The 15,406-nt window shown below is 39.5% G+C and overlaps 1 protein-coding gene across 1 annotated transcript in view; it reads left to right on the top strand.

The window, feature by feature from the left end:
- The first annotated feature begins 2,415 nt into the window (after window positions 1–2,415).
- LOC308105683 (methyl-CpG-binding domain protein 5-like) overlaps window positions 2,416–15,406 on the top strand; it is a 35,608-nt gene continuing 22,617 nt past the window's right edge. The window contains exons 1-3 of the mRNA XM_080456560.1: window positions 2,416–2,517; window positions 11,393–11,786; window positions 13,154–13,673. Of these exons, the coding sequence (XP_080312686.1) occupies window positions 13,561–13,673 (113 nt within the window). The 5' untranslated portion in view covers window positions 2,416–2,517; window positions 11,393–11,786; window positions 13,154–13,560. The remainder of the gene's footprint in view (window positions 2,518–11,392; window positions 11,787–13,153; window positions 13,674–15,406) is intronic.

The raw sequence follows: 15,406 nt of genomic DNA on the forward strand, positions 1-15,406 counted from the left end.
GTTAATGACCAACTCCCGTGAGAACTCCAAATATGACTGTTTGTCGTCTTTTCTGTTGTTTCTAAAGTGCTGACGGTAGCTCTCCGGCACCCTTTCATACACTTTAAGAACAGCAGATTTAACAGTGGCATAATTTAAACTTTCCATTACCGATAATGCCGAATACGCCTCCTGTGCCTTCCCAGTAAGCACGCACTGCAGCATTACAGTCCGGTCTGCATCAGGCCAACCTCTTGAATTAGCCAATCTTTCGAAAAGTGAAAAAAAAGTCTCTGGCTCCTTCTCACTAAACTTTGTCATCAAGCGCAAACTGCTCACCAAATCAAACGATCGCTTTCCTGAAGCTACACTTCCATCTCCTTCCAACAGCTTCTGGTCCAATTTACCCTCCTTGACAAGTTCTACCTTCTCTCTCTGCAGAAGAATTCTCATTTTTTCCATCTCAATTCTCTCTCGCTCTACTTCAACTCTTTCTTTTTCAATTCTAAGCTGCTGTCTGACCCTCTCCATCTCTAACTGAACAAGCATCAGTTCTTTTTGTTCCAAAAAAGACAGATTTTGGGTTGGTGGCGGCACCGCCGCACCGTCCTCCCCTGTTTCATTACCTGGCAAGATCCCAATATCTTCCAAGCCAGCACTTAATACTACCTTAATTGTCTGTAATTTCCGTCTCCTGTCCCCAATGTCAATTTTGTAATGGTCAGAAATTTCTAGGAGCTGCTCCTTTGTACAGCTTTCCAAAAAATCTTCTGACGGTGTCGCAACAAATTCATCAATTTGAGCCATTTTAATTATCACTTGAATGTGTATATAGACACGTTAAATGAAACACTGGTACAAACTGTAACCGACTAAACAGGAGCGTCCCCTAGCTGCCTAATCCAATCTTATATAACTCACCCCTAGCTCTTCATGAGGTGTTGCGGGGGTACTTACGCACTAATTATACGCAGGAGACAACGTAACCAGTTGATAATTATGCCGTCAGCCACGTACCGTGCTCCCGAGACAACTGCTACTACCGCGTTCACCCCAACATTACAAAAACACAAAAAACAAAATCCACGAAAGTTTAAAAACTAAACGTGGCTTATGCCTAACATGGGACAAACAGTAGCCTAGCTCCTATGTGAATATTCAATTACCAGTGTACCAGTGTGTCAAAAACTTAGCCCACATACATTCAAATAACTCCATGCTCAACGAAAAAATACGGGGAATCAAAAAATGTAACTATAACGAAACGTTTAACAAAACACCGCACGCACTGAAAACACTTTGAAACCGCTTTACACAAAGAAAAAGGGAATCCCGAGTTAGGCCCTCCCAAACCACATTTGATTGGTCCAACTTTACATTACGTCACGGGGAATACCCCACTTACTTCAAGACCGGCTTTCAAAAAACACTCAGTAACTGCGCGCAACAAAAAACTTTAACTTAACTTTAAAGTTTGACAATACTCACTTAAGTTCGGAACGAGCCCCCATTTGTCACAGTTTGGCTCTAGGCCGTGACAAGCATTGGGACGGAGACCACGATGAAGTTGTAAATCAAATACATATTTATTAAACAAAAGCTACTAACAATAAACTCAGGAGGAATGAACAGAACATACGGATCCTATGGAGTGTGAAGTCAGTAATCAGTAGTGTAGATGTGGATGTGTGGAGCATGGTGTGGTGCGAGGTGTGTGGATGGAAAGAAAGAACATAATCAAAATGGTAAGGGCATGGAGAGTAGAGTTGGAGCTGGTGGAGATAGGTCTGCTTCTCTCAGGCTTCTCCTAGAGACTGGCCAGGGTGGGGCTTTTATAGCCTCCTGGAGGCACCGGGCCCAGGTGCTCTCCAATGAGCAATCAGCTCCACCCTGCTCCCCTATAGGGCAAGAGTTAGTGCAAGCATCACCCCCACAACCACCCAGACTAATATATGGGGCATCACAGTTGTTTGTTTGGTCTTGTTTCTAAAGTGTATTTGTTTATTTGGGGTTGTTTCTAAAGTGTAGTTGTTTATTTGGGCTTGTTGCTAAAGTGTAGTTGTTTGTTTGGTCTTGTTTCTAAAGTGTATTTGTTTATTTGGGATTGTTTCTAAAGAGTAGTTGTTTATTTGGGCTTGTTTCTAAAGTGTAGTTGTTTATTTGGGCTTGTTTCTAAAGTGTAGTTGTTTATTTGGGCTTGTTTCTAAAGTGTAGTTGTTTATTTGGTCTTGTTTCTAAAGTAAATGAATATGTATTTGTGCCAGGGATCTACAAGCTCATAACGCGTCACATCGCTACGCGTTGAGAGCTTGTAGATCTACTATTTTCAATTAGCAAGGGGGCGGGCTCATGTAGCCATAGTCGCTTCTTTTGGGCTTGTTTTCATACACCTGGCTGCTTATTTCTCCCGCAATATCTGGCAACACTGCAGCCAAGGCAGGAGAAGGAGGAGAAGAAGGCTTTTGGGATTTGGGAAGAGAAGAGAAGCCACAGAGAACCAACCAAGCCTCTGGTGACGGGTTTTATCCTTAAATACTGGTCAGTATCCTGACAAATACACCTTTGACACACATTTATGTCCCTCTTTTAGGAGTTAAATCAACATTAGAAGCATGATTTCACCTGCCAGGGGCTGATTTGTACTGCTTCTATTACCTCTGGTCTGCAGCTGAGCTGTTAGCCTGGCTGCTATCATGTTAGCTTTGGGGTTTGGACTATATGTCTGTCTGCTCCAAATGCCCTCAAATTAAAACACCTTATGTGTGTGTTTTTTGTAGGGCTTAATACATGTGTAAAAACATGTAATTTGTTTTTACATTCATCGTTTCCGCGTTGCTATATTATCTTGTCAAATGCTTTTCCCCGAAACGCAAATATAAGGCGTTGTTGATGTATTTTTTTTTTGTTGTTTGTTTGTGCCTTATTCCCTGTTTGCTACTATTAGCCCTCTATAGTCCTGTTACTGTACAATCTGTCTGAGGAGCAGCCTCCTGGAGAGGAGGCTTTAAAAAAATACAATTATATATATATATATATATATATTACTATAGTCCTGTACAGTCTATATATTAATATGACTATAGTCCTGTACATTCTATATATTAATATGACTATAGTCCTGTACATTCTATATATTAATATGACTATAGTCCTGTACAGTCTATATATTAATATGACTATAGTCCTGTACAGTCTATATATTAATATGACTATAGTCCTGTACAGTCTATATATTAATATGACTATAGTCCTGTACAGTCTATATATTAATATGACTATAGTCCTGTACAGTCTATATATTAATATGACTATAGTCCTGTACAGTCTATATATTAATATGACTATAGTCCTGTACAGTCTATATATTAATATTACTATAGTCCTGTACAGTCTATATATTAATATGACTATAGTCCTGTACAGTCTATATATTAATATGACTATAGTCCTGTACAGTCTATATATTAATATGACTATAGTCCTGTACAGTCTATATATTAATATGACTATAGTCCTGTACATTCTATATATTAATATGACTATAGTCCTGTACATTCTATATATTAATATGACTATAGTCCTGTACAGTCTATATATTAATATGACTATAGTCCTGTACAGTCTATATATTAATGACTATAGTCCTGTACAGTCTATATATTATGACTATAGTCCTGTACAGTCTATATATTAATATGACTATAGTCCTGTACATTCTATATATTAATATGACTATAGTCCTGTACAGTCTATATATTAATATTACTATAGTCCTGTACAGTCTATATATTAATATGACTATAGTCCTGTACAGTCTATATATTAATGACTATAGTCCTGTACAGTCTATATATTATGACTATAGTCCTGTACAGTCTATATATTAATATGACTATAGTCCTGTACATTCTATATATTAATATTACTATAGTCCTGTACATTCTATATATTAATATGACTATAGTCCTGTACAGTCTATATATTACTATAGTCCTGTACATTCTATATATTAATATTACTATAGTCCTGTACAATGTGTCTGAGGAGCAGCCTCCTGGAGAGGAGGCTTAAAAAAAATACAATAATATATATATATATATATATATATATATATATATATATATATATATATATATTAATATAGTCCTGTACAGTCTATATATTAATATTACTATAGTCCTGTACAGTCTATATATTAATATTACTATAGTCCTGTACAGTCATTAATATTACTATAGTCATATACATTCTATATATTAATATTACTATAGTCCTGTACAATCTATCTGAGGAGCAGTCTCCTGGAGAGGAGGCAAAATTTATATATAGAGGGCTATTTTATATTACATATATTACTATAGTCCTGTAGACTGTGAGGAGCAGCCTCCTGGAGAAGGCTATTTTATGTTACACACACACACACACACACACACACACACACACACACACACACACACACACACACACACACACACACACACACACACACACACACACACACACACACACACACACACACACACACACACACACACACACACACACACACACACACACACACACACACACACACACACACACACACACACACACACACACACACTCTCTCTCTCTCTCTATACTCTCTCTATAGTATGTGAGGAGCAGCCTCCTGGAGATGGGGCTATTTTATAAATATATATTACTATAGCCCTAATATTCCTGTAGAGTCTGAGGCTATTTCCTGGAGCACTACAGCTCATATTATGGATTGTGTTGGAAACCGACTGGGCTGTGGGGGAAAAAAGCCACATTCTATGTTCATATGTGTTTTGTTGCAGATGTTACCCTGGCAAGTTTTCAGATGTATTGTATGCGAGCAGCACAGTTGGGCTGATATAACTAAAGATAACTGTTTATAAACAAATGCCAAGGAACTTTCTGTTCCAGAGAGTCAAAACCTGCATTGTGCTTTCATCCCCTAAACACACACACACACACACACACACACACACACACACACACACACACACACACACACACACACACAGCCACAATCTAGTAACATTATATTATACGTCGTTGAGGGTCGATTCTGCAAAATGTCTTCTAAATCCTAACAGTATTCTGAAAAACGTAAAGTATTCCGTTTCTATATCAGTGCCAGTGGTGCTCAAACTTTTTCATGTCAAGGACCCCCAAAATTATATTTATTTGGCCGCCGACCCCCATCTCAAATATTTTGTTCCAGGGACCCCCAGAAGCAAAGATTTGAGTTACAAATGTTCGCTTAAAAGATATATATATATTCAAAGATTTGCACATTTTCTAGATTTTTCAAAAATAGCAGTGATGATGCTTTTTAAGCTAAAATCCAAAAATGACACGGATGCGTTCCAGGTCTTAATGGGTTAATGTTACTGTGTCAGTCTAGGGGTAAACCTATTATGAATGGCTCTTCTTGATATCGTGTGGTACTGATGAGGCCCTCCCAGTGTCACAAATAAAGACCTCGTCTGAATGTTCTGAATGTTCTTCTAGTTTGTCTGGGGCTTCTGGTCCGACGTGCGGCCCGCCACCATGGGCATACATAACTTCTGACAGCCACATGAAATATAAGCCCAGATTTACGAGTCGGAGAGAACAGAATCTTTGCTGCACTGGCTGCTCCCTCAAATAGAAAAAAAAAATACGTGGTGACTTGTGTGTTGATATTCTGAGTGTTCCCATTCTAGGCAATTATGTTTTCTAATCTAGTTAAAAGGTTTTCATAGTATTACCTCACCTGCTTTTCTTTCCTTGGCATCAAAAGGCACAGCCCATACCTATGCTGACTAAGCAACACACTTTGTTATCAATATGTAAAGTTAATTTAGCTTTCATAAGATTGTATGATGCTGTTATAGCCAGAGTTGTAGTTTTAGATCCTGGTTTGATCTGTCTTTAGTTTCAGATCTAAGAGCGGCTGTAGGTTATTGGACAGAGAGGCTTGTCTGGTAATCGGAAGGTCAGTGGTTCAACCCCCTGGTCTGCCTGCTGTACGTGTGGAAGTGTCCATGAGCAAGACGCTTAACCCATTTACCCATCCGGGAACGCATCTGTGTCATTTTAGATTTCTTTGGCTATTCGAAAATAGCAGATCTACAAGCTCATATCGCAGCACTGAGTGCCGCGCTACAAGCTTGTAGATCTATTGCTATTTAATTATTATAAAAAATTTAAAAAGCAAATCTTTTAATAAATATATATATATATATATATATATATATATATATATATATTTTTTTTTTAAGCAAACATTTATATATATTTATTTAAGCAAACATTTGTAACTCAAAACTTTGCTTCTTGGGATTCTACAAATGTCTTTTAAAAACGTAATTTTTTTTAAACGTATGTTGCTATAATCAGTGGTTCTCAAACGTTTACATGTCAAGGGCCCCCAAAATTATATGTATTTGGCCGCGGACCCCCATCTCAAAATATTTAGTTCCAGGGACCCCCCAGAAGCAAAGATTTGAGTTCAAAATGTTCGCTTAAAAAATATATTCAATGATTTGAACACATTTTCACGATTAAAAAAAAATAGCATATCTACAAGCTCATAGCGCGGCGAGCTTGTAGATCTGCTATTTTTGAATAGCCAAATAAATCTTAAAATGACACAGATGCGTTCCCGGTCTTAATAGAATAATACCCTCCCAGCCCTCATCTGTGTAGGGTTGGAATCCGGAATCCAACATTTGGAACCGTTTCCACTAGAACCGGGTTCTATCACACTGTCAGAGCTGGTTGTGTGGGACTTCACGTCTGCTATACAATTACAATACCGGTGGTTCTCAAACCTTTTAATTTGAAGGACCAACCATAACTCTTGAGAGTGTACAAATGTAACGGGGTCCATTTGGTTCCATTTGTACTCTGTCAGAGTTACAGACCTGTAACTCTGTTGTAAATCCTAAAGGATCCCAACTCTAGCGACCATCTGAGCAGCCGTCAGCTGGTTGAAGCTGAAACAGAATTTTCCCCGCAAGGGTATTACATAATCGTCTAATCGTAATTATTTGAGATAATCACATTTATTTTGCATAATCGGCAACATTTAAAGTAGTAGAAATAGCAGATCTACAAGCTTACAACGTGTCACAAAGTGACGCGTTGTAATATTTGTATGTTTTTCAAAGTATAACATATGACAGTCATTTCTTTGTATATTTAAGTTATTTGTCAAATAAGTTTTGATTACGAAGGCTAAAAAGCCAAACAGAAATTACGTTTTTATTCGTTACGTTCCGATGTTCGATGTCAAAAACGCAATGAAATCGTTAATCACAATTGACAATTAATCGTCAACTTAAATCTGTGTAATCGTGACAGCCCTACGCAAGGATTAATAAAGGTATGCCCTTCTTGTGTGTGTGGGGGGGGGGGGTCTGTTTTGTTTGTGGCCGTTATTTCGTCATTTCTGGACATTTTCTGTCTCTTGGCATTTATTAGTCCGTCAAATTTCTCGCCTCTGGCACGAAAGTCGTTGTTTGTTCAGCGTCACAAACGGAGATGTTGCCCTCATTGTCTAGAAACCATATTCATTTACAAAAATATTTTGGTGCTGGCTGTTGAATCTACTACTACCTATCCTCTCCACCCTCCTTTGGGACCCACAGCTACCTTGCATCCAAGACAGCCTGTCCTATTTTTCAACTCGGCCCGTTTGGCTCCAGGCTCCATGGTGCACCACCACTACTACTGGTGAAAGGGGCTGGAGAGAGAGACTCTCCCTGCTCTTTTGTGGCTGAGATATTGTGTTATGGTAGAGAGGGTGTTGCGTCATACAAAATGTGCCCTCCTTTGGCTTAAAGCCATATAAACTGATGACGACGACGAGGGAATAATCACTGTTACGTATTGGTAATGGAAAAGGGTGTAAAAAAAAATAAACAAACGGATAAGCCATTTTGTTTAGCCGTTATAGATTATAGATTTGAGCTATAACTATTATTTTTATACTTAGGCTATTAAAAAATAGCAGATCTACAAGCTCATAGCGCGGCAGCTTGTAGATCCGTTGTTCTGCTATTTTATGAAAAAAGTTGAAAATTTGTGCAAATCTTTGAATACATTTTTGAAACAACATTTGTAGCTATAATCTTTGATTCTGGGGGGTCCCTGGAACAACATACTTTGATGGGGATCGGCGGCCAAAAACATAATTTTGGGGGTCCTTGACAAGAAAATGTTTGAGCAGTGCGCACCGCTGATATACTGTAGCAACAATAGTTGCCAAACTTGCCATATCAGAAAAATTAAGACATTTGTCGAGACAGTTGACAGTTACAAATGTTCGCTTTAAAAATATATATATTCAAAGATTTGCAAAAATGTTCATGATCACGAATTTCACAAAGCTCACTGCCGCGCTATGAGCTTGTAGATCTGCCATTTTTGAATAGCCAAAGAAATCTAAAATGACAGATGCGTTCCCGGATTGAATGGGTTAATTTATTTATATTGCCTTTTTTTTGTATTACTGTTAGCATTCCTGGTTGACATTTACCTTTTTGGTACCTTTTTGGCAATATTATTCAGCAATAATCTGTTAATGACAATCAATCAGGAATTGATCCATTTAGCAAACGCCAATCTATCAACAAGCACAGTGAGCGTCTGTTGAAGGACAATATTCCTGGTGTATTTATATTGTGTCACATTTTGCCATGTATGACTCATCCTCCATAAGACTGGAGGAAATGCACAGCGAGTATGATTCACAATGTAATGCTATAATAATGCAATAGCAAGAGTGAGTGCCACACTGCCTTCTGCAGACCAGTATAGGTAAGGGTTTGGATCCGGAATCGGAGGAACCGGATCCAACGCAGAGGAACCGGAATCGGTCCGTTTCCATCACATTTGGAACCGTATCCAGAACCGGTTTTATCACACTGTCAGAGCTGGTTATGTGGACGTCACGTCTGAAATACAATTACAATATCGGTGGTTCTCAAACTTCATAATTTGAAGGACCAACCATGACTCAGAGTGTACAAATGGACCCTTTTAGGAATCGTAACAGGGAACCGTTAACTCTTTGACTGCCACGAAATAAACACATCGTTTGCCACGCCACTGCCAGCGATATTCGAGTGTTTTTTTACTAACCTTTGAAAAATCATGGAATATTTTCCGTGATCCGCTTCATTACAATGCTTTTTAACTCAAATCAAAAAATGACACAGATGCGTTCCAGGTCTTAATGGGTTAATATCCGGGACCCCCAAAATGTATATATTAGCCACGGAAGATTTTGTCCCAAGGTCCCCCATTTGTCCCACAATTTGTTTTGTCATTTTTTTTCAAAAATGGCCGATTGACAAGCTCACAAGCTTGTAGATAGTAATTGTTCAGCTATTTTCAAATAGACGAACAATAAAATAGGTTCAAAACTGTTCCTCATTTTGCTGGGGGACCCCCTGGAACTTCCTCCCCCGGACCCCCACTTTTGAGAACCCGGCGGCCTAGATATACAGGAGCATCCCACTGTCCCCGGGGATTTTTTTTGTAAAGAATCAAGATATAGGAGAATCCTCCCACCCGGGGAATTCATGTGGTCTTCAAAGTATTTCAGTCTATATAATTGTTGTCGGGCAGAAACCTCTTATCTCCATTTTCGTAAATGAACGCCCTACGTTTTTCAGGCCAAGGACCACCTAGCTGAGAGAGAGATGAAGCAGGGGACCCCCTCTATATTGTGTTTCAGATTAACATTTTTTTTTTTACTTGGTCTGCTCTTTTTTCCCCTCTACAACTATACCTCTTTGCCAAAAATAGCCGATCAACGCCTCGCACCGAAACACAATTTTATACATTATAGAGGGGGGTCCCTGCTTCATCCCTCTCTCAGCCAGGGGGTCCTTGGTCTAAAAAACGTTGAAGACCCCTGTAGGCCTGTCACAATTATTACATAATCGTCTAATCGCAATTATTTTATATAATCGCAATTATTTTTGCATAATCGATTCGCTATGAGCTTGTAGATCTGCTATTTTTGAATCGCCCATAGAAACCTAAAAACGACACAGATGGGTTCCCGGATTGAGTGGGTTCATCCATGTTAAAAAAAAGTCAAAAATAGTGGAAATAGCAGATCTATAAGCTCACACGTTTTGAGCTTATAGATCCTGATCGCCTATGTCCACTATTAATGTTTTTAAGTATAAAGTAATTAAATATGTGTTATTTGTCATATCTGCCCTGTGCAACTTTTGTTTCCAAAAGCTTAAAAGCCAAACAGAAATGTAACTTTTGTAAATGTAAAATGTAACGACCGAAACACAAATTAAATCGTTAATCGCAATTATTTGAGTGATAATTAATCGTCAACTTAAATTAGTAATCGTGACAGCCCTAGACCCCTGGCTCACACATATTTTCCATTCCTCCTCGTGTGCCACTGTTTGTGAAGTCACGATGGCACCAGCAGCACTCTAAAAGGCACGGTCCTAGCTTCATTGTGAATGAAGACCGCTCGGGGGCTTAGTCATACCTTAGTCACCGCCACAGCAAAAAGAAGAAGGCCTGTCTATCATCCATCCCCCCCATCCCCCATTTTAATCTAGCACTTGGCTTGGCCAGTGCCTTTATGATGAGATCACCAGTGGCAACAAGATGGTAATATTCTGCTGTGTATTTCTTTATTGCATGTCTGTCAGAGCCACTACAATGTCAGAGCCGGCATCTTTTGGAGCACCTGCTGTTTTTTTTTTCTTCTGCTTTTTAGCTTCTTTTATTTTGCTTTATCAGTCAGGCAAGACTCTACATCTTAAAGGACAACTTAGTTTTTTTTACAACTAAGGTTTATGTTTTAGCTTGTAATTAAAGTGAATAAAAGATGGGTGTTAATTTTTTTTCATTTACTGCTTTCTATAGTTTTAGCAATTTTCGCGATCTTTTTTTACAGTGGGCGGGCGGCATTCGGGCAGGTGGCTAAATATGTATTTTTTTCCACAATAACCCGGCGATTTCTTTATTATTATTTACAGTAGCTCTTCTAGCCCCCAATAACTCACATCTGGCCATCAAAGACCACGGGACCTTTTTTATTGTGTAAAAATAAAGACATATTTAGCCTATATAGACATATTTAGGCACCTGCCCGAATGCCCCCGCCCACTGTAAAAAATATCACAAATTGCTTAAACTATAGAAAGCAGTAAATGAAAAAAAATTAACACTCATGTTTTATTTGCTTTTATTACAATCTAAAACATAAACCTTGGTTGTAAAAAAAACAAAGTTGTCCTTTAAATCTTCTGCCATTTCTGACAGAGATAGGAAGAGGTGAAGATTCTGTAAAAAAACACATTTTCTCTTTTTAGGATTGAAATGTTATATTACAAGTAATGTTAATTGCCGTTTTCTCTGTCTCATTTCACAGAAGTGAACTTGGAACGGGATGCGATGGTTTCCTTCCTTATCATCTAGAAGACCACTGTGTGGGGGTGATGTCATGCCGCCTGAATCAGAGACGACGTCACCTAAACAGTAGAGCGACGCTTGATGTTGTTGTTGCCTCCTGTCCTGTAGTCCCATTTCATTAGTGACCAGACCCATCGGCACATCACTGACTCGGGGCCTATAACCGATCGCTGTCCTTGGGATTGGTTAGCAGCCCGTCCTGGGCCGCCCTGCCCTGCCCTGTCCCCTCCTCTCCAACGCCATCTCCAACATGAGAACTTTAATGTCAGCAGGATGGCCATGATGGTGGACATCACTACTGGAGTTCCACTGTGAGGCTAGTCTCCTCCTGTGGACGGCGGAGCAGATGACAGGTACATGGATGAACCCACTCAATCCGGGAACCCATCTGCGTCGTTTTAGGTTTCTTTGGCTATTCAAAAATCTTGAATATTTTTGCAAATCTTTGAATATATATATATATATTTGTTAAACGAACATTTGTAACTCAAATCTTTGCTTCTGGGGGGTCCCTGGAACAAAACATTTTGAGATGGGGGGGGGGGGGGGGGGGGGGATTCGCGGCCAAATACATGTCTAAAAATGTTTTCTAAATCCTAATAGTGTGTTGCTATATCAGTGGTGCTCCAACTTTTCCATGTCAAGGACCGCCACAATGATATGTATTTGGCCGCGGACCCCCATCTCAAAATTTGTTGTTCCAGGGACCCCCCAGAAGCACAGATCGGAGTTAAAATGTTCGTTTTAAAACATATATATATATATATATAAGTTCTCAGTCGCCACGACTGATTTCAGCCATTTGTATTCCATAGAAGCCAGCATAGCATGTCTTCTATGGAAGCACGTCGCGTACCGAAAAGCAGATCTACAAGCTCACAACACGTCGCGCTGCAACATGTTGTGAGCTTATAGATATTTTCGGTTGTTAGTCATTTGAAAGATTAGACTATTAGTTATTTTAACTCTCTCAGTGCCAATGAAATAAAAAAATATGTTCATACTGTGCCAGCAATCTTTTTTTTTCTACAAAATTCTACAAAATATCTTCTAAATCCTAACAGTTTTCAGAAAGAAAGTAAAAAAAAGGTGCTTAGGAAGAGAGATACAGCCTTTTTCAGTTATAAGTTAAACAAAGAGTGGATGGAGCTGCAAATCTTCAGATAATGATATCTTTTTTTAAAATATTTTTTTACTCCTTTTTTTTTTTACTTTTCGTTCTGGCACTGAGGGCATTCAGAAAAAACTCGGGATAACTCGGGGCTTGGCACTGAGAGAGTTAAGATTATAAAGAGTATTTTAACTCATTGAGTGCCATTGATGTGTTCACGTGTTTTACCGCTATGGCGCAACGTGCCAATGACGTGTTTGACGTGTTTTTGAAAACAAATGTAAAAAACAAAATATATATATATACATATATATTTCTTATTATTTTTTTATTTTTTTTCAAAACGTTCAGAACCCAAGATATCATCATTTGAAGATTTGCTGCTCCATCCACTCCTTGTTTAACTTATAACTGGAAAAGGCTGTATCTCGCTTCCTAAGCACTTTCTTTTTACTTTGAAAAAGATAAAACAAAATAATAATGCCTCAAATCTGTGATTTCTTCAACTGGCTGTAGAACAGCAGCAACATAAGGTTTAGAATGATGGATAGAATGATACCTAAAAACATCATCAATAAACTGATTATATTTTCGCTTTATTCCACGCAGGTGCAGAATGGTGGGGGTCGGAATCGTATTCACAAACACAAGCTGTTAACGTCACAACAAGCACCCCCCCACCCACCTACCCGCCCACCCTCCCTCCCTCCCTGTGTTACCCGTGGATTTTTAGGATATAAAGCCACAGTATAAACGGTAAAACAACGAGCTTTTTCAGGCCGCGTCATGCCTGAAGTTCCCGATGGATTTCAGCACACGCACGAGAGCGCACGACAATTTACCTACCGACCGCCGTCACCACCCCCACCACCATCATCATCATCATCTCTTGGTTGGTCAGTTGGTGGCTGATCGGGGCCAGGATGACACGCAGGCAGAGCGGCTGCTAGTCTGACAGACTTGTGGTGATAATTCTGGCAAGGCGGAGTGTGTTGGGACCTTGGTGGAAGGACAGAATGGACAGAACTATGAAGTACATGGGCCACTGTCCAGATGACATGATGCCATCGGCGGAGGTCCCGATAGGCTGGCAACGGAGGATCCACCAGGGCGGGGTGGTCTATATCAGGTAAGAGTTTTTCTCTGGGGGAAACGGGACTTTGCTTTTCTCAACTGTTCATGTTTCAACAGTTTGGATGCGATTTTCTTTTAACCCATTAAGACCTGAGGCCGATTCTACAAAATATCTTCTAAATCCTAACCGTTTTCAGAAATAAATTATGTTTCTATACATCCACACGGCATAGTGTCATCAGTGGGTTGTACCTAGGGGGGCGGAGTTGCACTCGGGGGAAAACACAGATTTCCCCCAGCTGGTATAGACGGAGGGATGTGGGGTTTTCAAACTCATATGCTGTAAAAGTATACTGATCTAAAAGCAGGCGTCATGGCTTGCCAGATCACAGGCACAGAACCTTGTTGCCACTCGACAAGGAATGCTACATTAGCAAATTAAACAAGAGTCCAATTGGAATGTTGTCCTGACTGAACAGAGGATCCAACACAACACAATGGCCCGAGGTTATCGGATTGAATCACCTGGTAAGAGACACTATTACATTTTCTATAGATATGATCAATTAAACTTATCATAATATCAAAAAGCAAAAGCCATTCATTCATCAATGATGTTTATAGAACACGTTTTAGTGAATTCCAAGTACAGGAGACATCGACGCCATTACAGTTTGTAAACACAACATGCAGCGATTTACACACAAAACAAGCCAAACCCTAGACTATCCTTGTTTAAAAACCTACAGAAAACACAATTTTTAATCTGGCAATGAACACGGAGCTAAAGCAGTGTGTAAATCCTGCATGATATTAAATGACGCACTTCGCCAAATGGTAATGGAGTCGGTACGTGCCTTTCACAAAACAGTCTCTAAACTGTACTTCAAATTCACTATACACATTATTGATGACTTAATGGCTGTTGGGTTTTGATATTATGGTAAGTTTAATTGATCATATCTTGTAATAGTGTCTCTACCAGGCGATTAAACACAGTGCATATGTAAACATGTTTTGTAACAAGGAGCGAGACAAGAGGTAACCAGAAGACTCGCACCAAAACACGCTCGCCCCCATTTTTCTCACCGACCAGCGGTTCTTTTATTCTTGTAATTGTTTTACGGTTTGAAATAAGGGTTAGGCATAGTTTTACTGAGGTTCAGTTTAGGAATAAGGTTATGTTTAGCAGTTTAGGCATAGTTTTACTGAGTTTAGGAATACCAGGTGAATACCGGCGGGTTTTCCCCGGGGCGACTGTGTTTTGGGGCGAGTGTTTTGATATTCAGACGGAGCTGGAAAGAGGGAAACAGATCTCCGGTCTCAGTGGTGCTTGTGCTGAAACTTGACTAATGCAATAAGATATAAGGATAATCTGATAAACCACATGAACCCCAGTTTACGTATTCTGGGGGGAACATAAACCAAACATTGCCAATCTAGCTCACAGTTACAACGCGTTCCGACGCGCTGTGAGCTCATAGATTGTCAATGTTTGGTCTTTTTAGTCACATATATCTTAATAATAAGTCAACTTTTCCGGGGGCGAGTGGACGATTGTGTTCCAGCTGTCTGTGTCCTTCTGATGGATTTTTCTTGGCTGACAATGTCTCTATCGTCCATAAAATAGCTCTGAAAGTGATCCAAACGATCGTGTATGATGTAACTCTATGAGGCAGATCGTTCTGTTTTCCCCCGGGACAAAATCGAATGGGCGTTCCTGGGCGTTCCCGTCTATCTCCGTGTGTATCTATATCAGTAGGCTGCACTAGCCTTCCTGATTTCATG

This window comes from Gymnoscopelus braueri (assembly GCF_963280865.1).
Source record: "Gymnoscopelus braueri genome assembly, chromosome: 18".
Lineage (NCBI taxonomy): Eukaryota > Metazoa > Chordata > Actinopteri > Myctophiformes > Myctophidae > Gymnoscopelus > Gymnoscopelus braueri.